Below are 25,361 nucleotides of genomic sequence, written 5' to 3' on the forward strand. Positions count from 1 at the left end.
CTTGAAGCGGCCAACCGTTGACCAGAAGGGCCAAGTGGCAAGGTAGGCCATTAAAGTGCAAAGAAATGGCGATCTATACCATCCATTATCTCTCTCAAGCATCAAAATATCAAGGTTAAGTATCAATAAGGTGGAAACAGGAAATCAAAAAGCATACTTCATTGATGAGAACCGTTTAAGGCACACAAATAAATGATAAAGAGGATCTAAACCATCAGAAATAGAATGTAGGTGCTTAAGAGTCGTACATAAAACAAAACAAAAGGACGACCCCAGCCAAAGGTAGCAGCTAAATGTGACCCACGTATTAATCGTCATCGCCATCCATCTCCTGCTGCTCTACATGATAATCATCTGTCAATGAAGCTGTCACCGAGCCTCCGGCGTAGCGATAAGTCCAACGAAAAATGAAAAGGCGAGGAAGGATCGGCCCAATGCCGAACTTTTGGTTCCAAGCATCATAATCCTTGTCAGGCATGATGAAGTTATGAGCCGTCATCTTGACAAAAAATTACGTGAGATCTGTTGGGTTTAAAAACCCACTCTCTTCTAACCTATGGCTGCAGCCACCATGAAACAAAAAATAAACAATGAAAGAGAGAGAAAACCCTTTTTTTTTTGCTGAACTTGGAATGATGAAAACATTTACAAGATTGTCTTTTTATAGGCTTTTACCTCATGTGAAATGACTGAGAATACCCCTCTCTAGATGGTTCTTGGAGAGTTTTAATGAGGGCGACGGTAGTCGATGTTGCAGTTCAAGGTCGCGGCATTTCACTGGCGTCCAAGTGCGCTTGCTGCAAGGCAGAAGTGGCACATGGCCATTCCTTCGAATCGATATCCCACCTGTTTCTTAACAGCTAGATTGTTGGGGCTGCTTGGAGTTATTTTGGAAACATCTTCGGCATCTATGTGAATCTTGGTTGGCCCAATGGTAGGGGGCAGTGGCTACCAGCTAGCGCGTCACGCTCGGTTCTGCATAAGGTGGCTCCTTGCATCATTTTGTGGAGTATTTGGAAATGCAGGAATGCCGCTGTTTTTAACAAAAAGAGCGCGTCGGCTGTGGACGTGATTGCGAGGAGTAAGTGGTGGTTCTCGGTAATTAAGAATGGTCTGCTGCATAGTAATGTGGTTGTCAGCCAGGATACCACATTCTATGATTCGTCCAGCTATCTTGACCGACTCAGGGGACTGACTAATAGCGATCTGGAGGGTAGACGGCAGTATCCCTCTACCAACTACCCAATGGTGCTTAGATGGGTTAAACCTCATTCGGGTTGGGTGAAACTTAATGTTGACGGGTCGACAATGGCAACCCGGGCAACTCAAGTGGAGGGGGTATTTGTAGGGACGACAGGGGCAGCTTCCTGTTTGCTTCGCTTCGGCCTATGGAGTAGGGTCTAACGTCAATGCGGAATTGAAGGCTATCCACGACGGGATGGAGAAATGTCTGGCTAGTGGCTTGTTGAGGGTGGAGGTGGAATTCGATTCCCAGCTCGTGGTGAACTTCTTGAGTGGGTCCCTCAGCCCTGGATAGAAATGGGGGTATTGGATTGCTAGGATCAACTGGCTTAGGTGTAGGGGGCAGTTCCTTTTTCGGCATATCTTTAGGGAAGGCAATGGGGCAGCGGATGCAATGGCCTGGTTGGGAAGTAGGGATCAAACAACCATGATGATGAGCAGTCGGGCGGACCTTTCGGCCCAAGTTAGAGGTCTCCTTTTTCTTGACAAGGTGGGCCTAAGTTCTCTTAGAGAAAGTGCTAGGGCGGCAAGGGGTTGAATCTGTTTCCCTCGTTTTCTCTTCTTTTTCCTTTTTTGGGCTCTTTGCACAATTAGCTTGAATTATGATAGGCTACCCCTAGGGTCTTTTATTCCTAGGGGTCTCCTGAATGTAATTGGTTTCTTTTATGATATATGAGAAGCCCTCGAGGCAAGTTTTCGAAAAAAAAAAACATAGAAAAAATCTAAGAAATAAATCTGTTGCAATCTTAACATAGCTAGCACACATATTTTAGACACGGTTTTGGATTTGCTAGAATCTACCGCTTCCAACACTCCCCTTCAAACCAAAACCGACTTCATTCCGAGCATTGATCTAAGTTTCCTGAATGTGTCAGTTGGCAATGCTTTGGTGAAGATGTCTGCCACTTGTTCAGTGGTATGACAGTATTTCAGCTTTACCAATTTCTTTTTTACTTGATCTCTAAGAAAGTGATATCTTGTGTCGTTGTGCTTACTCCTTCCATGCTGAACTGGATGTTTGGCAAGCACGATTGCCGACTGGTTGTCCACGTACATAACAGTGGAATCCTCCTATGGATGTTTCAGCTCCTTTAGTAGATTCCTTAGCCAGATCGCCTCACATACAGTGGATGAAGCTGTTATGTATTTAGCTTCACATGTGGACAGGGCGACCACACTCTGCTTCTTTGAATTCCATGTGAATGCCATCGACCTAAGATAGAAAGCATAGCTCGTGGTGCTTTTTCTTTCATCTTGGTCACCACCCCAATCACTATCAAAGTATCTATACAGCATCGCCTCATCATCGTACGGATAAAAGAGACCGAATTTAATAGTCCCTTTGATATACCTCGGTACTCGTTTTGCAGCTAGCCAGTGTGACTCTTTTGGGGCTTTCATATATCAGCTTAGAAGCCAAACATTGTAGACTATATCTGCCCTAGCAATTGTGAGGTACCTTAAGCTTCTGATTAGACTTTTGAATAGGGTTAAGTCGACGTTTCTTCCTTTTCCATCTTTTGTGAGCTTCAGGCCTATTGTAATGGGTTTATTTACGGCTTTATAGTCAACCATCTGAAACTTCTCAAGAAGTTCCTTTGTGTACTTTTTCTGGGATATGTAAATGTCACCGACTTGTTGCTTCACTTCAATGCCTAAAAAGAATGACATCAGGCCTCCATCAATCATCTCGAACTCTTTGAACATAACGTGCTTGAATTCTTCAAACATCACCTGACTATTTCCAGTGAATAACAAATCATCAATGTATAAGCAGGCTATGAGCATATCGTCATGAGTATTCATTTTTATGTAGACCGCATGCTCATACAGACATTTGTTAAAGTCATTCTCTTAAAGATAGTCGTCGATACGTGCATTCCAAGCTTGTGGGGCTTACTTCAACCCATATAGAGCTTTCTTCAGCCGATACACCTTGTGTTCCTTCCCTTACATGACAAAACCTTCAGCTTGGTGAACATAGACTTCTTCCTCGAGTACTCCATTTAGAAATGCAGATTTTACATTCAGTTGGTAGATCATCCAACTGTGATGTGTTGTAAGGGAGACGATCATCCTAACAGTGTCAAGGCGAGCAACGGGGGCAAATACTTCTTCATAGTCTACCCCGTATTTCTGTTTGTAGCCTTTTGCTATGAGCCTTGCCTTATACCATTCGATCTTATCATTGCTATTCCACTTGATTTTATACACCCATTTGAGATAAATGGTCTTCTGGCCTTTAGGAAGTGACGTCAGCTCCCATGCGTGATTCTTCTCGATGGCATAGATTTCCTCTTCCATAACTGTTTTCCAGCATTCTTCATTCACTGCCTCCTTGAACGTAAGAGGCTCATGATTCGCATATAGGCAAAGCAAATTTACTTTCTCGGTTTCAGTGTAAATTCATTGAGGCATCTCATTTTGATAGGATCCAAAGGTGAAGGAGAGCTAGATGAAGATGTGCTGGCTGAATTTTGATTTGATGGAGTTCTTCTAGGAGAGATGGAACGTACTCCTGGACTTTTGCGTGCAGACGATTCAGTCGAAGGTGTTGTGGGCGTCTACTCTTGATTCTCATGTCTCTCTTCTTTGTATTCTTCGACCTCGACCTGCTTTTCTTTGGCCAAATTTCCCTCGTTCCATTTCCACGTTTCTTCCTCACAAAACACCACATCTCTACTCACCACCAGCTTATTGGTTAGTGGGTTGTAGAGCTTGTATGCCTTTGACTTCTCGCTATAGCCGATGAAGATACACTTCTTACTTGATCATTGAACTTTTTCCTTCTTTCTTCCAGGAGCAGGCACCAAACCCAACACACTCATAGATTTTAAGGTATGACATACTTGGCTTGTAGCCCATCGTATTTATCTCCTCAAGAGAGCCCAAAATTCAGCCAGGATGGGCTACATTACATTAAAGGGAAAAGTGAAAAATCGTACCTAAAACCTCTATATTCACTTAGTATGGCTCACCTAAGAAATAACCTGATTCTTGGTGTGTTCCTTCACCTTGGGTAGTATGGCTCACCTGAGTAATAACCTAATTTTTGGTGTGTTCCTTCACCCTTGGGTGGAGAATCTAGTGAACGGAGTGGATGGCATATACACAAAATAGGTCAGACTTTTGGGTGGTTCCCACAAAATAAGTTTGGAAGGTTTAATTGGTTAGGTGTCTTCCTCTGCCTATTCCCTGTGGTGTGGCCCAACTGAGTTTTCTATTAGGTTGATTTTTCGCCTCATTGCTGAACATTGAAATGCTGCATCTCATGGATGGGGTCTATTTGATGCACACATCATAGTAGGCCCACAGAGGCCATCTATGCACCATATGAACATTTTCCCATGGGTCGAAATCAAAGCTCTTAACCACCGTAACTTATGGTAGACTCGACACCATGTCACTGAAGTGGTTGACTTGTTGTGCCGTAACACTGTATGTTGTCCATGACCGGTGTGACAAGTGTCGTGGAGATTTTGTTAAATCTGGTGATGTAATCGCCAAACTTTGATTAAATGATATTGTTCCAATAAAATCACAAGAAATTCAAATTCTCGTCAATTTTTAAAATTTTCGCAATCTTATCTTGAAATTATCATAAGTTTATCTCAATTTTATTTTGGAGTTAAAATAAGTAAATTTATACCTACACTTCTAAAATCTTTGAAATATTTTATAATAAACATTCTAATATCTTATTGTCATTGAGATTTCTCCTGATAATATGGCTGAAAAACATAAAATTTTGGAAAATCATTCCATGATGCAAGCAACATTCATGCCAAGCGAATCTCCACTATCAATTTTCATTTAATCCATGATGAAACCCTTATCTTAAATCTTAAGTACATTTTACATGGATCATCATATTTCATTTTGGAGTACTGTGACCCTATAAATAGTGGGCCACCATCGTTGGCCCTACATGAAGAGTCTGATGTTTGAGTGACTTTCATCTCAAGCTAGCTTTTTTTAGAGAGATTTTCATTCCTTGAAGTTATTTAGATAATGTTTAAAATTTAAATAACATTTTTGTTACTTTCAGTCCACTTTTAGGATAAAATATTATGTCGAAACAATATAAAATACATCTTGGCCCAAATGGTCCTCTTCCCCCCTCTGTCTTCTCATTTCTTCCTTAGGAGGTCATCGACTTTATTTTCCAAGGTGGTTTCTGCAACTCAGAGGACCTAGATTCCTATTTCTGGCCATTGGAATCTTTGGGCTCCTTCTTTGTCAAATCAGCGTGGCAGGCCAGCCATTCAAGTAGGCAAAGGAGAAGTTGGACGGTATGGGTCTGGCACTCTATGCTTCCCCTTAAGATCTCCTGTTTTTCTTGGAGGTTTTTACAAGGCACCAGCCCAACTGATGTCAGAATTCAATCCAGGGGAGTTTATTTGGTTTTGAAGTGTGATTGCTGCGGGGCAAGTGGGAGTCATAGTCCAACTAAGGAGACGCTGCTGCACCTCTTCATTGCGGGCTCCCTAGCAAAAGTAGTGTGGCACCACTTCAGATCAATTTTTGGTATCACAATCTTGGACAACCAGTCAGTGGAAGACATATTAATGGCCTTGTGGACAGCCTCATCTCCTTTGGGTAATTCAACTCTCCCGCATGGCCTAACTCCTATAATCATCCTATGGGACATTTGGAAAACTAGAAATAAAGCGAGATTTGATGGATTAAAGGTCCTCCCCTCCAAAACGATTTTTAGGATTACCCGGTGGTTTAAAATGCTTAGTCTGGGGCTTCCAAAAACCACCAACAGATCTCTGGTCAGTGAGATCGCGTTCAAGGCCCTGGGGATTATTGCTTCTCCTCCGCAAAAGATGGTAACTTCGATTATGAAGTAGCTCCCACCGGTTGTGGGCTGGTGCAAATTGAATGTAGACGGGTCGTCTAAGGGCAATCCTGGGTTGGTGGGAGGTGGAGGGGGTCTATAGAGGGGAGAAAGGCAAGCTTATGTTCGCTTTCGCCATTAGCTACGGGTTGGGATCCAACAACATTGCGAAGCTTAGAGCAATCTAGGACAATTTGGTCATGTGTCTGCAGAGGGGGCTGAGTAAGGTTCAGGTGGAATCTGATTCCAAAATGGTTGTAGACTTATTAAATGGCAAGATTTAGGGGGCAGTACACTAGGGCTATTGGTTGTCCCAAATTCAGAAAATCAGGGGCAGATGTTTGTTTTCCGTCTGCCATATTTTAAGGAAGGGAATGCCACAGCGGATGGTCTGGCCAAATTGGGGAGCTTTCAGCAGTCCCTTTCCACATTCACGCAAGCCTTCGAGTTTCCTCATCGTATTTGGGGCCTAGCCCTGCTTGATAGAGGAGGGTTGGGCTCATTAGGCTTTGCCCGAGAGGGCAATAGGGGCTGCTAGGGGCCTTTAGTTTTGGTGGTTCTGGGTCAGGTTGTCCTGTTCAGTTTAGCTTTTGTTTGTTTGTTTTTCTTTTCCTCATGATAGGCTCCTCTTGGTCCTTTTTTTTTTTTACGAGAGACAGCCCAAAGTGCTCTCTATTGTAAAGTCTTTTCATATATATATATATATATATATATATATGGAGTTCTTTTTGGAAAATAAAAAAATGGGGTGCTGTTTTTTTTTTTTCAAAAGACTTGTATTCATGGAGTTGTAACTGTACATAGCCTGGGTGGGCCTGTTAGCAAAAAAGGAAAATCAGGCCCACCAAACCAAGAATCGAAAGAAAAAAAGATGGAGAGAGCTGCTAAATCTCTCTCAAGTATCCTAAACCAGCTCGATTAGGGAAGATCAGATCACCTCTGATGACGGGTCTTGAAGATGGATGATGGCAGAGGTGAGACACTAGAAGATGGCGGCACATATGACTATATGTGGGGCAATTCGTGGATAGATGAGTTGTTCTACCTTCCATCAAATTCTTAAAAATTATTGTTATTATTATTTTTAAATATGGGTAAGGAAATAGAAAAGCAGAAATGAAAGAGATCAAAATTCATTTTAAATAAATTCACAAAATCAGACGTAGAAATGCTATTTCTATAAAAATGGCACTTCCTCAGTTGAAACTCAAATGTGCATTTCAGTAATTCAACTACAGTTTGAAGGATACATATGATGATTAATGTTTGAGGGTAGCAACTTAATCATTTCCACTAACTAGTTCTCGAATGTCATTTCATTAATGCATCTAAACACAACGCAATTGTATAATTACATAATTAAATTGGGCCATTTTTTCATCAAGTGGGATTAAGGTTATAAACATGTCATTTTGAACCACACAGTTTCTGATGTGTGCACTGTGTAGGGAGGAGATGAGAGATCCCTAATGTGTTTTTTTTTTCCCTCTCTAAAGATGAAAACTTTGTGTCAGTTTACAGGAAAATGAAAGGATGCCCACATTACAAAATGTAAACAGTTTGCATAATCTTGCCTGATTTAGAAGACCTAAGCTGATAACTTTAACCCCTGCCTCTTCCGCCTCTAGTATGGCCTTCTCAATCAAGCTATTGATTATATCTCTTTGACATGATAATAAATACTGCACATGAAGATAATATCATACACCTATTAATCAGGAAAACAACTTTTCCACAAATACATCCTGATGTCGTGCTACTTTTTATGTTGGGATTGTAGCTGTTGGATTCAGTGCTCACATGGCCCAAAGCATATGTATGATTCGTGGATGGATGATATCAGAGAGAGAGATTTTTATGTTGGGATTGTAGCTGTTGGATTCAGTGCTCACATGGCCCAAAGCATATGTATGATTCGTGGATGGATGATATCAGAGAGAGAGAGAGAGAGAGAGAGAGAGAGAGAGAGAGAGAGAGAGAGAGGACATGGGAAGATCTATCGGTACCAAACAAAGCAATGATTTAATTAGGAGACTGTCCAAATTTGAAAAAGAAAAGAGTAAAATGATCAAATGGTTGAAATATTTTGATCTCAGAATTTTGGAGCATCTCCTATCCAGAAGTGGTTTGGATATTGAAACATTACTACGATCCAACATTCATATCACCGTAAAAATAGCAGTACGTCGGGATGTATTGTAGGAAACCTCGTTATAAGAACTATTAAAAGGAAGTCTATCTAACATACACAAATATATGGTATATGAGAGAAGCTATTGAGATCCCCATGAGGAGGATTGAAGACATGATCCACGCAAATGTGTTGAATCCAGGCCATTGATTTGGTGGGGCCATCCATGTGTGTGGCTGGCCCAAAACTCAAACCATGTGGGCCACATGTTAACTGAATAAAGATGTGGTCAAATTTTCATGAACCATCTATGTCTCCTAATAGACCAAACACGTGTGCGTGGCGTTGGCATGTTTGATGCCAATTCACCTTTCTGATAATTATTCCTCATGTAAAATGCCCATGTGTCCTCTTACTTGGAAACTGTATCTTGGAATTGCCCATGTTTGCATTGTTAGCTTATGCAACCTGTTCCATTCAACCGTAAAGGTGGAACCAAATATCCACGTCAGCAACATGAACCCCGATGAAATGGGCCACAGCATCCATGAATAGTACAGTTGGAAAGCATATGGTTTAGAAGCCAGCGAAGCAATTCCTAGCCGTAGATGGTAAATGGAATAGAGGGTAGTTGGATGGGTGAGATGGACCACATGTGGAGCCTCCTTCGTTCCTTTGAGTGAAGCTTCATAGAGTGCATCTGACGATTTGTCCATGGTGCCATATATATAGTCATAGAAAGGCATGAAGAGGCAGTAGTTGGTCCGGAATTGCGTGTGGTGAAGCGAATGAAACCTGTTTGGGACAATCATTAGTTATATATGTTTTCAACCTATATATATATATATATATATATATATGTTTTCAACCTAGGCTACTGATCCAATGGTTGGATCTTTGAATGCGAGAGATTGTTGCATCCCCATCTGATTAACAGTCTAGACCACCGAACCATGCGCCCACATGCAGCATGTGATTGTGAGCCTCATCAAACCATATTACCAAACAGTGTCTAAGGTTCATGATCCAATATTAATGAATGAGAGGAGACTTACGAGGGCGTGTACATGAGGTACTTGAGAGGTGGACACATCGAGAAGAGTAACTTGGGGACCAGCTCGAAGTTGCAATGGCCCATGTTGTTCATGAAATCAATGTACGTGAAATACCCAGCGATGGCTGAGATGGAAGCCGTCCCCATAAGTGCCGCGGTCAGCTGAGGGATTGTGAAGAGCATGAAGTAAAAAACCATTTCTGCAAACGGATGAATCACAGCTGCAGGAGGAGCAAAAGGAAAATAAAAATGGATTATGATTGAATTATGAATTTCTGTATAATTCCAAGGAAAGAGGACTTTGGTCAGATGAACCTAACCATCGCATCCATGGACAACGAGTGGTCATAGGAAACAAGGCCAACTATTGCCTGCATGCATGCGGATCATCCAATTAATGTGATTTTCAGATGGTGGTCCAGGAAGTGTGGGCTCAACCTAGTGGATGGTCCATATTGATTAATTGGACTGTCCACGTATCCATATGCAACCAGGAGCACTATAATTTATTGTTCGCACATGTGATTCTACCAAAATTTTGTTTACACGTGTGCAAATAGAAAATCTGTGACTACTAGTCAATGTTCCCAATCCAACAAATCAGATGTATTTATCATTTAATCAAAGCTGATTTTGGAGTTATGCCTCATCTACAACAGGTCTTACCTTTTGCGTAAGGGTGCCAATGGACAGGGCAAGGGCTGGGCTGAGCTCTGTCCAACAAGCTCAGCCTGCATTTTCCAATGTAGGCCTAAGCTCTGCTTGGGCCAGGATGGACCAAAATTCAGATGGTCTACTAGACGAGGCACCTCATGAAACATTCAAGGCTAATTTTTTTAGTTTGATTTAAAAATCTAGTGGGCTATACGAAAGTGAAAACCTCCAAACCCTTTTTTTTTTCTATTTTTTTATTTTTTATTTTTACTCTTACGAGCGGCCATCGCATTCATCAGTTTAGTCATTGCTCAAGATATGGTTTTACAGAAATAGCCACACGTTTGGCACCGAATAGTGCATAATCAAGGCTCTTGTTTTCAAAATACTCGTAAACCAAAATCCTCTCATCTCCGTCGATGCAGCATCCATACAACTTCACAGGGTTCTGCTGCTGCATCGCTGATATGGTAACAATCTCTGTTACAAGCTGACGCTTTCAATGATGAGATGCCACTGAGAGTTGCTACGCAGCTGCTATCCTTCCATCTGAAAGTGTATCCGTATAATCAGCCCCAAATCAGCTTCTTGCTCCCAACCTATTTACCAGGGTGAAATCTCCAGTAGCAGTCCTCAGTTCGCAATAAATAAAACTGTTTCGTTTGGCACTGAAATCTCTAGGTAGCAACACCCAGATACATAGCTCAACTGGCAGACTGAGTGGAGATACCTCGTTTCAACACTTGAGGTCTTGTTATCAATCCCTAGCGGGGATGGCTAACATGGAGTGCGTGTACTGGCATGGGTTTGTACTAACAAGTCAATCAAAAAAAAAGAAATCTCTAGGTAGCAGTCCTCGGTTCGGAATAACTAAAAGCTGTTTGGTTTGGCACCCATGTCTAGAGGGTCTTCATCTTTATGGATGCCCCCGCTCGTCAAAAGTTCTTACAAAATTTACGTGAAAACCTGTTGCCAGGTCAGCATCTCTCTCTCTCTCTCTCTCTCTCTCTCTCTCTCTCTCTATATATATATATATATAGGGCTGTACACGAGTGGAGCTAGCTCTAAAAGCTCGCTCGACTCGGCACGAGTCAGCTCGGATTGACTCAGCTTGAAAGGCAGACTCGGGGCGAGTCAAGCTTGTTTTCTAAAGCTCAAGTTGAGTTCAAGCCGAGTTCGACCATAGTGCATTTCAACTCGGACTCGGCTCAAATAATATATTTTAATATTATATATTATATATATTATATTAATATTAAATATATATGATATTTTTAACTTTAAAAATAAAATAATAATAATAATAATAGTTAAAACTTAGAAGTTTTTACTAAAAAACCCTACCCGACCGCACTGGATTGAGTCGGGTTTGGGTCGGGGTGGGGGCTAGGTTGGGCACCGGGTTGAGTTGGGTGTGGGTTTGGGTTGGGTTGGGTTGGGTTGGGTTGGGTTAGGCGCAGGTTGGCATATGAACAAACTCGACTATACTCAAAATACTTGAGGTCTTGGTATCGATCCCTAGTTGGGGTCGCTAACATAGAGTATGTGTACTGACATGGGTGTGTATTAACAAGCTAACTCAAAAAAAAAAAAAAAAAAAGGCTCAACTTGACCCGAACCACTAGCTCGACTCAGAAGTTTTGGCAAACAAGCCAAGCTTCAATATTGAGCTCGAGGGCAAGCTCGAGCTCGAGCTCGAACTCAAGTATAGCATAGACGAGTCAAGCCGAGGCTTCACCTAGCTCGACTCGACTCGGCTCGATGTACAACCCTATATAATAATTCCCAATGCAGGGACTACATCCTCAGTCCTTACGCTCGATAAAACCTGCACCCATAGTTTTTATAGGCCCATTGTGATGTACATATGAAATGCACTCCCACTGCTAATTGTGCCATCACGTGTTAGGCTTTGGGACAAAAAATTAAGCTGAGTCTTGACTCAGGGCCCAAAAAAAAAAAAACAGTTGAGATATTTAAATGAACTGTTAATTTTTATTTTTTTACAAGGCTTACTATGATGATTATATGAAATCTACATGAACCACTGGATGCTTGGGCCCAAAACTCAAACACATCCTTAATTCAGACGGGCCAAAACAAAAGAAACAGTTTGGAGGGTAGGGTCACCCTGTTCGACACCCAGATCCATAGCTCAACTGGCAGACTGAGTGGAGATACCTCGTTTCAACACTCGAGGTCTTGGTATGGATCCCCAGCGGGGGTGGCTAACGTGGAGTGTGTACTGACATGAGTGTGAACTAATAAGCTAACCCAAAAAAAAAAAAAAAAAAGAGTAGCCCTGTTCGCTATTTTTAATTGCAAGGTCGCTGATTTTTTCAGCTATACTCCTAAAATTGGGCCAATTACCTGATGGTGAGAGTGGATACATGATGGGATCCGGCCCCAGTTAAACCACCCAATGGACGTATACACGCTGATTTAGCATAAGGAATGGATTGGACGCTGACGTTGCCACTACCTGGGTGCTGGAAAAGCTGTGGGCCCACCATGATATACGTGTTTTCATTCATGCCATCAATCCATTTTTCCAACTCATATTAGGGCATGATTCAAAAATTGGAGCATATTGAAATCTCAGGTGGACCCTACCATAGAAAACGGTGATGATTGAATGCCCACCATTAAAATTTTCCTAGAGTACATTAGGATAGTTATTTTCCATCAAACTTGTTGATTAGATGAGAAAGACTAGGCTGAAGGCAAAACACAAATATCAGCTTGATTCAATACATTTTTATGTCCCCGCAATGTTTTCAACGATTGGTGTGGAATCATAACCATTTCTTGTGGTGTGGTGCACCTGAGATCTAGATATGTTCCTTTTTGGGGGCTCATGTCCTAAATTACATTAGCAAAGTGAAAGAATGGTATGGATAGAACACATATATCATGGTAGGCCCACAGATTTTTCAACGCTCACCTGCTGCAGGATAAGCATGCAGTTGGTCCCTCATCGTAGACGAGTGGTCCAGATCAGTGGGGCCGTCATTAAGAATTTTAAACATCCACTCAGACCATTATTAGGTAAGTGGTTCAATTTTAGGCATCTACATTTATAATTTAAGTGGATGATGCGATTTGATACAGTGTACAAGGCAACACCCACCTTCTACATTGTAGGTGAGGCGCCCACCTATATCACCGGTAGGTCTTTTTTTTTTTTTCTCCACGCTTATTTTAGCGTGCCATCTAATGATTTGTGTGGATTTCATATAATCACCACAGCTGGTCTTATAAAAAATAACGTTCTCTTGGTGCGGCACACATGAATCATGGTTCAGCATTTTTATTATTATTAGTTTCTTTGCTTTGGGCCTAGGGTTCCATCCAAAGTTTGATCGGGGACTTAATTAGAAGTGCATATCTCGTGCGTGCTGCCATGCCCACAGAGCACTCATACACGCACATACGTTATACATTATATGTGCGTGTGTGGAGGGAAATGGTTCTATGCGGTCCACCTCATGGCAACTTCCAATGAGGTCAAGCTGTGTGGCCCCACCGTGATGCGTGTTGAACATTTACAGTCAGATGCACCATTCCATGGTGGACCTCGGGCTTAAAAATCAAGTCAATCTATGACTTGTGTGGGCCACACCACATAGAAAAGTTGAGAGGGGTTATCCTCCAATTAAAATATTCAAAATCATTTTTTGGGCCCACCAAGATGTGTTTCAAAAATTCAGCCCATCTATTATGTGTGTCCCACTTGGATGAGGGGTCAGACCAAGTTTCAAAGCATCTAAATTTTAGGTGGGCCCCACCAAGTGATTTTATATGTTTTAAGCATATCTTCACATGATTTTAGATGTTATGGCCCACTTGAGTTTCGCATCCAGTTTATTTTTAGAATATCCCATAATTTAAAAGGGACCCATCAAATGGATGATGTTGATGTTCGACACATCACGTGGGGTCCATACAGATCTACCTCATGGGAAGTTCCCACACACACGCACATATATGCATGTACATATGTACATATGTGTGTGTAGGGAAAAGGTTTTATGTGAGCTCATGGGAACTTCCCATGAGGTCGAGCTGTGTGGGCCCACCGTAATGCGCGTCGAACATCTATCCCATCAGTCAAATGCACCATTCCATGGTGGGCCTAGGGTTTAAAAATCAAATCAATCTGTGACTTGTTGGCCCACACCATATATAAAAGTTGAGAGGGGTTACCCTCTATTAAAACATTCATAATCATCTGTTGGGCCCATCGAGATGTGGTTCACAAATCCAACCCATCCATTATGTGTGTCCCACTTGGATGAGGGGTCAGACCAAGTTTCAGATGCATCCAAATTTCAAGTGGGCCCCACCAAGTGCTTTTATATGTTTTAGGCATGTCTTCACATGATTTTAGATGATATGGCCCACCTGAGTTCCGTATACGGATGAATTTTGGGGTATCCCATAATTTAAAGTGGACCCATCAAATGCACGGTGTTGATGTTCGACATACTTCTCAGTGGGCCCACACAGCTCAACCTCATGAGAAGTTCCCGGACCACATAGAACCTTTTCTATATATATATATATATATATATATATATATATATATATATATATATATATATGGAAATGGTACTATGAGGTCGACCTCATGGGAACTTCCCATGAGTTTGACCTGTGTTGGCTCCACTGTGATGCTATTATGGTCACCTTTAGGCTATAGGATATCCCAAAAATCAGCCATATATGGAACTCGGGTGGACCATACTATCTAAAATCATGTGAAGACATGCCTAAAACTTATAAAAATGCATGTTGGGGCCCTACTTGAGTTTTGGATGCGGCTGAAACTTGGTCCGACCCCTCATCCAAGTGGAACACACAATGGATGGTTTAGATTTATGAACCATATCTTGTTGGGCCTAATAAATTATTATGAATGCTTTAATGGGAGAGTAACCCCACCCAAGTCATAGATTGAATTGATTTTTAAGCCCGCGGCCCACCATGGAATGGTGCATCTGACTGATCGGTAGATGTTCGACGCACATCATGGTAGGGCCCACACAGCTTGAACTCATGGGAAGTTCCAATGAAGCCGGCCTCATGGTACCATTTCACACACACACACACGTTGAATGGGAGCCCTTTCATTAAAAAAATTGGCCTATGACAACCCAATGACTGGACTTTTTATCTTCTGACTGAACTTTTATTCCACGGGGTATTCATTGTGAATCCCACCGTTTCAACCATTTGGACAATGCCAAATCGGTACTGAGCGGTCACTTGGCCTGATTAATGTATCGCACATCCTCTTTCAAAAGTTTCACATATTTTATTTCATGGAACCTTAGTAAACCCATTTTATTTCATAGGACCTTAGTCTACATGGATCTTAACCTCCGTGATAAAATCATGCACCTGGTGAACCCCTATCATATGGTTTTTAATTTATCAATCACATGTGTTGGCATTCTGTTCAGATCTGGCACGACCAGTGTCAAATAAATATTTCCAACCACCAAGTGGCATTGAGTTTCACCGGTCGTGCAAAAATCTATTGGCACTCCACTTTTTGCACAACCGATTTACAATGAAGATTCATGACAGTTGAGTAGTTTTGAGTTCTATTGGTTGTGTCAATTTGTTTTCTATCATGTGTGTGTGCGGTAGAGTGTATGCCATAATCAATATAGCGGCTCAATACAAACCACACATCTTTCGACCCCCAAGTGCCAAAATAAGGAGATATGTCCAATATCAACGTATATGACTATATTTTGAAAAGATTGGTCGCTTACTCGATCACTCACATAAAAAAAAATTTCTTCATCTGAAGATGGTGCTTTGACTTTCACGAGAAAATACTATTCAAAATATTAGTGTAATTAAATAAAAGGAAAAAGTTCAAAATACTAGTACAATCAAATAAAAGGAAAAATTCACAATTAGTCATTAAGAGTAACTGCAAGAATGCGTCTCTTGAAAGAACTACTTGATATTAGATGAGAATTAAGTCCAGCGTATGATCATAGATTTGAATTATAACTAAGAACTAAAAATCACTGCTACTCCTAAGATAACTGAGATAAAGTAAATTGATATATTTGATTTGATTGGTGTGAGACCCCTTACTTTATTGATTTCATATGCTATTTATAGATTTCTTTTGCACAACTTATTCTTCTAGATATTTCTATCATTACTCCAATGGCTATGGTAATTGAGGAGTCATTCTCTATATTCTACTGCTTTCTAGATCCTTCTGTTTTATTACGTGTTCTTTTTGTGACTGTTTCTCTTCCCTTAACTAAGCTTTATTTTTCTCAGTCCGTACGCGTTCATCAGCTGAATATTAGCCACATATTTTTGTGGGACATCTTATGATACAATGCCACCTTTTAACTGACTTTAATGTCCAAACTCCATTTTTTTTAATTTAAAAAAAAAAAAAAAAAAAAGAGGTACTTTCGTCCCAGGTGTCTCTATCAGTACTACATTTTCATGTCCTGGACTCATATTTGAGGAGAAAACAATATAAAAAAGGGTTTTTATTTTTATTTTTATTTTATTTATTTATTTTATTGTTTATATTTTCTTATAACGACTTGCGGTCTAGGCTTTTTTTTTTTTTTTCAAAATTACATGCTTTTAAATTATTTAAAGCAAACCACTTAAGTTTTCCACCGTTAGATGGATCCATACATCTGACATGATATCCAGTTTTGTTACATGTTGTTCAGTGTCCCGTGGCGGAAGGTCCCACCATGGTGTTTATGAGAAATCCACCCAGTCCATATGTTTTTTCAGATCATTTTAGAGTATGAACCTAAAAATGAGGCAGATCCAAAGCTCAAGTGGGCCTCATAATTAATAGAAAAGAGTGGGGACCGTATGGCTATTCGTGGGACACATAAGCTTTGTATTAGGCTAATATTTTTGTTTTTCTACTTCATCCTACTGGGAATGACCTTATGAATAATTGAATAGCTTCGTGAACGATTTCAATTGTATATAAATATCACGGTGGAGCCCACACAGTTTGAATGATATATAACTCCTTTCTACTGTTTACGGTCATGTGGCCCAATTAATATTTTGGATACGCCTGATTTTTTTGTCTCTTATGTCTTATCGTGAGCTAACAAAACAAACGGAGAGGATAGATTTCTTACGAAAATAACAGTGGACACCACCTACAACAAGGACAGCGGTGGTTAGGACATTCAAATGCTCACGTCAGCATGAAATCGCGGTAGGGAGGAGTGGAATAGATTTGGCCCCGGCCACACACAACACCGTGCGACCTGAACATAAGGCCGACCTTGGTGTGTGTGTGTGTGTATATATATCTGGAAAAGGCACTTTGCGCTCCACCTCGCGATAAGCTTCCGTGAGGTAGAGCTGTGTGGGCCCCACCGTGATGTGTGTCGACCATCAACACCGAGCATTTGATGGGTCCCCTCTAAATTATGGGATATCCCAAAAATAAACCGTATATGGAACTTAGGTGGGCCATACCATCTAAAATCATGTGAAGACAAGCCACAAACATATAAAAGCACTTGGTGGGGCTCACCTGAGTTTTTAATGCTGCTGAAACTTGGTCTGAACCCTCATCCAAGTGGAACGCACAGAATGGATGTGCTGGATTTACAAACCATATCTCGGTAGGTCCAAAAAATGATTATGAATGTTTTAATGGTACATGGCCCCTCCCCACTTTTGTATGTGGTGTGGCCCACAAAAGTCACGGATTGACTTGACTTTTGACCTAGGCCCACGATGGAATGGTGCATCTTACTGATGGGGTAGATATTCGAAACGCATCACGGTGAGGCCCACACAACTCAATCTCATGAGACGGTCTCGTGAGGCCGAGTGCATAGTAACTTTTCAGCGGCCGTGTACGTGCTTCACCGGTTTTCTTCCTTCAATCCGCGCTTACATCTCAACCGTTGGTTTCAAAAACTCAAATCCGACGTTCAACGACATACAGTCGAGCGTATAGTAACTTTTCCCATATATATCTATATATATATATATATATATATATATATATATATATATATATATATATATATATATATATATATATATATATATATATACCCATGCGGTCTATCCTGTTCTACGTTTCATTTCATGCCATAGTGCCAAACATGAAGCAGATCCAAGTGTTTAGTGGACCAAAATACAAGAAAGAGTGGTGATTGACCATTAAAAGCTTGTTCATATGACCTTATCAACATATTAGTTTGCAAACGAACATTATGATGGGCCCTAGGTAGGTTTTAATGGTGGGCGTTCAATCACCACTGTTTCCTATGGTGTGGCCCTCCTGAAATATAGATATGCTTATATTTTGAGCTCATGCTCTAGAATGAGGGGGAGAAACGGATGGATGGACTCGCATGGATATACAATATACGCATCAAGGTGGGGGACTGTTAGGGCTTCACCCTGTTGGGTGAGGCTGGGTCGCACCTAATCTGCTCCTTGACAGAGATAAGATGTCCTGGGCTACCAGGTGTTTGTGAAAAGTCCATGTCATCCGTACATTTTGCGAGATGATTGTAAGGCACGACCTCAAAAAATGAGGCATATCCAAAGCTTCAATGGTCACATGATATAAAATAGAAGCTTTGGATCTGCAATTTTTATTTTTTTTTCTTCGGTTCATTTCAGTTGGGATGACCTTATGAACCGTTAGATTGCATATAAACATCACCTTGGAGCTCAAAAAGGTTTAAATGATAGGCAACCTCTTTTTATTATTTTCATCTGCGTGGCCCACTTGAATGTCAGATCCGGCTAACTTTTAGTCTCATGACTTAAAATGAACTGGCAAAATAGATGGACAGTGTGGATTTCTCACAAACATCATTGTGGACCCCACCTGCGATGAGGGCAACAAGCCATCCAAATGTCGCCTTGTAATTGTCACAAAGAGATGGGCTGTCAGTGTCCTGGAGTGGGAAGCTAGATGGGGCCCACCATGACATTCATGAATAATCCACGCTGTCCATCTGTTTTGATAGATCATTTTAGGGCATGATCTCAAAAATGAGGCAGATCCAATGCACAAGTGAAACATACTAGTCAGGCTCATTTAAGGTTCCGAGATTGCCTACTTTTGAGACCTGGGTTCCTATGATTCAGATCTAACTCATACTAGTCAGGCTCATTTAAGGTTCCGAGATTGCCTACTTTTGAGACCTAGGTTCCTATGATTCAGATCTAACTCATTTTTGAGCTCATGGCCTAAAATGAGATGGAAAAATGGATGGACGGTGTTGATCACACACATACATAAAGCTGGGCTTCATCAAATTAACCTTCTGCATACCCACTCCCTCCCAATAGGGTATAAAAGTGGATGGGGTCAAATCCAACATTTAGACATCTTAATGGTATAATTTTGTCTTTGAGTGTTAGTCAAGGTTAGCCAGACAGTTTTTTCTCCATATTTACAAACCTGAGGTGTTTCATTGTAAATAGTTTGAAAGCATGCACTAAAAATAAAAGGCCTAAATGATTATTATTATTATTTATTTTTTTACAAGCGCCCACACCCCTACACACTCACACTTTAATGAGATTTCACCACCAATGGATACCCGAACCCTTGACCCGGTGTTGAAACTCCTGAGAGTATAGCTGCCACCTAGCTACCACCGGAGCAAGAGTAAAGATCCAGCCTAAATGATTTAACAATTGGATGGGGATAGTTTTATAGCAATTCCGACTGTTTGAAAAGCTGACCCATATGATGAATGAAGCAAAACATAAAAATTACACTGAGAAGAAAATTTTCACCATTTGAATATTTTTGGGGCTATTCAGTTATCTCACAGGAGTTTCAACACCCTGTCAAGGATTCGAGTATCCATAGGTGGTGAAAGCCCACTATGGCGTGAGTGTGTGGGCGTGTGTGTGCATGAGTTTTTATTTTTTTAAAAGACACGGTTAGACTTGGTTGTAACAGGGGAAATTCCATGTAAGCCCTATGGGCTGCTGTGATGTTTGGGCCATATCCACTGCGTCCGTATGTTTTGCCAGCACATTTTAGGGCATGAGCCTACACAAGAGGGAGATCCAAAATTCAAGTGGGCCACGCCACAAGAAATAGTGGTATTAAATGCCCATCATTGAAACTTTCGTGGAGGCCACTGTGGTGTGTGTGACATCTAGTTTGTCCATGTTGGTGGCACCAGTTGATATTTGAATGTGAGCCCAAAATCTGGTAAATCCAAAACTCAAGTGAACTACACTGTAGGGAACAGTGCAAACGGGATGCACATCATCATATTTGCCCAGCCCTATCTTTTAATTAACCCAAAAGTTTATAGAGTGGATCCTATCTAATACAGGGCTCGGATATCCTGCACATGTCTGAGTTTGCACTTGTGAAATCATACATTTTGCTAGATGATTTCAGAACTCTGCTGCGTATTTTATATATATATATATATATATATATATATATATATATATATATATATATATATAGATTCCAAATGCGCTGGCATTTTATTCTAAATTTCGTAATCTATTTATTCCTACTGTATATAAGGCCTGTAGATTTGGAAATTTTTGCCTAGACAATTGATTTTCATGACATTAGCTAAAAGAGGCTAAGAAAGTAAATTCTACATGAAATTATAGCTGTTTGGCATGAAACGGTCTGAGATTTTTACAGTATAGTGAATGATTTAAAATAGGCCCACTTCCTTTACGTCTTTTAATGCACCTTCTCGGCTTTTCCTTCATGCGGCACCATAATGCGGAAATCGTGCGTGAAAGTGGCTGGTAACTTCACATAGCAGCGGGACCTAGCTGAGTGTTTGCCTGACAGACGTTTGTATTTAAACCTGGTTAACTAGTCTCATGAAAGAAACGTCACGGTCCGAACAAAAACCTATAGTTAGCATCCCGTGCTTACTGTTTCATATGGTGTGGCTTATATATATATATAGCTAATTTTTCACCCATGACCTAACATTGACTACAAAGCTTAATGAACAAGGTAAATTTTATAATTAAAATATGGTGGGCAATATGGACTTGCATATTTTACTCAGTGCGTAAAACAAGTGCCTTGGAAGACTGCAGTCCCTTTGCCTCTCTCCACTGTTCTTGGGTGACGAGTTTATGGCAACACATAAGGGAGTTCCTGCAACATGAAAGCTCCATGGAGGCCACCGCAATGTCCATGTAAAATTATCCTCCACTACATCTAGGTTAAGATTTGGATCATATACCATCAACGGTTGATGGTTCAGATCCATTGATTGTACATCCATATGAACTGTTTAGTGCTAAAAACTATGACTTGATGATCTGGAATGCTCCGGGAGAATTCTCAGGGCTCATCTCTCAACATTGATGTATTGTTCATTATGTAGGAAAAACAGCATATGAAGTACCAGATACATAAAAGGTTGCGTTTGGATGTCCCAATGAAAGGTAGAATGTTGTATTTCACTGGAAACGGATTGGCTACGCCCGGTGCTCTGTGGGCCCCACTATGATGTATGTGTTTCATCCATTCCGTTCATCCATTTTTACAGATTATTTTAGATTTCTATACCAAAAATGAGAGGGATATAAATCTCAGGTGGACCACACCACAGGAAAACAATGGTGATTGGATATCCACCATTAAAATCCTCCTAAGGCCCACTGTACTGTTTATTTGACATCCAATCTGTTGATTAGGTCATCCAGGACCAGATGAAGGGAAAAACCAAAGATCAGCTTGATCCAAAACTTTTATGGCCCCCAAGAGGTTTTTAATGGTCCAAACTCATTCAACACTCTTTCCTATAATGTGGTCCATTTGAGATTGGCATATATCTCATTTTTTGTCTTATAGCATAAAATTATCTGGAAAAATAGATGGACGGCATGGATGAAACACGTCCATCATGATGGGTCTCACAGAGCAGCGACCACCAGCCATTGGCTGATGGCAGGGGGCGTAGCCAATCCGTTTCCTATTTCACTATGGATTTTGTTCACATGCCGTACAAACGCAAGTTAAGATGATGCGTTTGAGCTGTGGGGGCCCACCTGTAACGTGTTATCCAAACTCCACCTCATGCTCATCGCACATCCCCACAATCATCCTGATCCAAAATTAGGGTGGGACAAACTACAAAGAGTAATGTGCAATCGTCACTTGGTGTAACCCACCTGAGTTTTTTTGGATCTAGTGATTTTTTCTGTGTCGCTTCACCCCGGGGGTTCTAACTTGATGAATGGTTTGGATGGTATATGCAACACACGGTGAAAACCATACTTTTTTTTTTCTTTTTCTTTTTCTTTTTTTTTTTTTACACACGCACACACACCCACCCGCACACACACCCACCCACACACTCACGCCGTAGTGGGATTTCACAACCTAGGGATACTTCATCTATGAGTTTCGATGGTAGGCGTCACCCTCCTTGATTTCCATCTGAGTTACAGATCGAGATGATGTTTGGAATCTTGGCCTACCATGGCTGGGCTCACCAGATGCACGGTTTAGATTTCACATATATATCACGGTGGGTCTCACGTAGCTCCAACGTGCAGGTGATTTAGGTAGACATTGGTAGACAGACTAGGTTTCAACGTTTGACTTCATGGGTTCGAGTACCCACGCTGCGTGCGTATGAGATAAAAAATAAAAATCCATTCTTCTTGAGATTTAGGGTGCATCCAAACGCACCCAAAGAAAAATCAATGGAAAATGAAGAATTTCTTACCTGTGATGGGCTCGGTGACGACAGAGGAATGGTGGTGGGAGTGGTAGCGAGAGTACAGAAAATGATGGTGCAATGCTCTGTGTGCCCAGTAATACAGCAACTCCACCGGACCCACGTGAAGGAGTATTATGAAAACCACACCGTCAGTTCTCCATAAAGGCACGTTTGTAGCTCCAGGGACGACCATCTTAGACAAGTACAGAACAATGCCACTCAAGAGTATCTGATCATCCCTGCCATTCATTTCTCAAACATATGAGGCATCGGTAAGTACAACATAAAGGAAAAATGCTCTGTTGCACTGAGTGCACCGAAGCCTTCCCATGCAATACAGTTGCATTTGGACCTGAAGGCAGATAATACCATCCATCTGTACCTTCCATTTGATCAATCTAACTGGCCTTGGGCCACCTTGAAAATTTCATGCCAAACCGAGTATCAAAACCATGCATCCATGCATGGAGAAAATTACCACTGTAAACCCTACCTTTTATCTAGTGTCTTTTATGAAGGATCCAAAACTTACCTTCCCAACTTAGACCTTGCACTTATGGACTTTTACTTTGACCATCCCTCTCCTAACGATTTAGATCAGATGGTTTGCATCGTATAACTATGATGGTTCTATAAAATCACATCCAGTCAAAGATAGCCCCCACTAATTAGATGCTTGAGATGGGTCATTGGAACTGTTCTCACGAAATGATCTTGGTCATCCATATTTGCGATGGTTAGCACCATCGAGTTGGTGCAATATTTTCAAGATGTCTGCAATATGATATGGACTGTCGAGTTCAATTGTGCAGGTCCTACAAGCACCTCACTTCCTTACACAACTACATGTCAATACGTATACGTGGTTAACATGAAAAATATCAAAACAAAAACTTCCAGCCATACCTCACACCAGCTATATAACTGCTGTATTGACGTCAGCAAGTTTTGTGGGTCTGATCACGAGGTATGTGTTATATCCAAACCGTTCATCCACTTGGCCAGCTCGTCTTAAGGCTTGAGACAAAAAATAAGACAGATCTAACTATTAAATGGACCACACTGCAAAAAGTAGTGGGGATTAAATTTCTACCATTGAAATCCTTTTTGGGGTCACAGAAGTTTTGGATCAATATGAAATTTGTTTTTCCTCTTCATTCAGGTCTTTTTGACCTTATGAATAGATTGGATGGAAAATGAAGGTTATGGTGGGCCCTACGAAATTTTTATAGTTGAAAATCATTATCTGGTGCTATTTGTGGTGTGGTCCAGTTGATATTTGGATATGATTCATTTTTTTTTTAGATAATTCTCTGAAATGAAGTCTTATTTTTCAAATCAAGACTTAGGAAGAGCTCACCAACTAGAAGGACGGTTTAGATATAACTCATAACTCATTCTGGGACCCACAGAACTTAGTGACGTCAACACACTAGCCACATCGGTGGTGTGTGGTACCCAGCCAATCCGCTTTCTTGCATGTGCTAGAGATGGTCTTAAGTCATTAAAAGAGTGCATGTCAGGTCATGGTGGGCGCACAGAGAGGGAAACGAAAGCCTTTGGCAGAAAGTTCCCGTGTTGGAACCTAGGTGGGGCTACTATGATGTTTGTGAAGAATCCTCCCCGTCCGTCCATTTGTTTTGTGAGTTTATTTTACGACATGATGTCAAAAATGAACAGTATCCGAAGCTCAAGTGAGCCAAAAACGTGATGATAAGTAAACGTCCACAGTTGAAATATTCGTGGGCCATGCTTTGATTCATGCTACTATTTTTGTTTTCAGTTCATCGATAGGAATGACAAGATTAACAATATTGGATGTCAAATAAACAGTATAGTGGGCCTTAGGAGGATTTTAATGGTGGATATCCAATCACTGTTGTTTTCATGTAGTGTGGTACTAATGAGATTTATATCCCTCTCATTTTTGCTAAAATGATCTGTAAAAATGGGTGAGCGGAGTGGATGAAACACACATCATGGTGGGGTTGACAGAGCACCGACCACCAGCCACAGGCTGGTGGCAAAGGGAGTAGCCATTCCGTTCCCCACAGAGAGCAGGTGTTGTAGAGGATTCTGGTCCCATGCCAGAGAAAGAGGGAGAGAGCGCGCTAACCAGTTGCTTTCTCTGTCCACCTGATCAAATTCAATACTCCTGTGCAGTATCCTGTGCTTGCTCCTGGCCATTTAAAAGCGAGCCAAGCTAATCCATATCTGGTTGTGAAGTCACCTTCACACCAGCAGTAATGGGATAATCATGTTAAGCAAATCCTTCTTTCCTTTTCCCACGCAATACATATAGAAGCTACGTCTCATAAACGGTGCCAGCAAATAACGTACTTCATTCGCACCATAAAAAAAGAATGGACATCAATACCCCACAAAAGAAGGAAAAAGAAGAAAAAGAAAAGAAAAGAAAAACAGATTACTAAACTTTTAAGCCTGTCTAAATGCACATTGGAGGATAATTCCGTGGAAAATAGATGGCAAAACGGGATTACCTTGAAGCTACCAAGCTTGTGCCATGGCCATTCCGTGAAAGGGCCTGGTTTTGAAGCCATATTATTTTTCTCTTTTGGTGCTGATCTTCTCCACTGGATCGCATCTCATTAAATAGAGAGGAGTTGTTTGATACTTAGGCAGCCAATGACGTTGATCTGCAGGAAGTCAGTAATTGTTTACATGGCATGCATTAACCAAGTT

General features: G+C 41.0%; 1 protein-coding gene across 1 annotated transcript; it reads right to left on the bottom strand.

Annotated features, from left to right (window-relative positions):
* Positions 1-7,560: 7,560 nt before the first annotated feature.
* On the bottom strand, positions 7,561-24,893 carry LOC131227913 (very-long-chain aldehyde decarbonylase GL1-4-like). The gene is made up of 5 exons (XM_058223747.1): positions 24,775-24,893; positions 22,665-22,897; positions 9,272-9,491; positions 8,633-9,011; positions 7,561-7,767 (listed from the first exon to the last, which is right to left on the bottom strand). The coding sequence occupies exons 1-5, from the start codon at positions 24,843-24,845 to the stop codon at positions 7,576-7,578; spliced, it is 1,095 nt and encodes a 364-aa protein (XP_058079730.1). The 5' UTR covers positions 24,846-24,893; the 3' UTR covers positions 7,561-7,575.
* Positions 24,894-25,361: the final 468 nt, after the last annotated feature.

Source organism: Magnolia sinica, chromosome 15, assembly GCF_029962835.1.
Source record: "Magnolia sinica isolate HGM2019 chromosome 15, MsV1, whole genome shotgun sequence".
In the NCBI taxonomy this organism is placed as follows: Eukaryota; Viridiplantae; Streptophyta; class Magnoliopsida; order Magnoliales; family Magnoliaceae; genus Magnolia; species Magnolia sinica.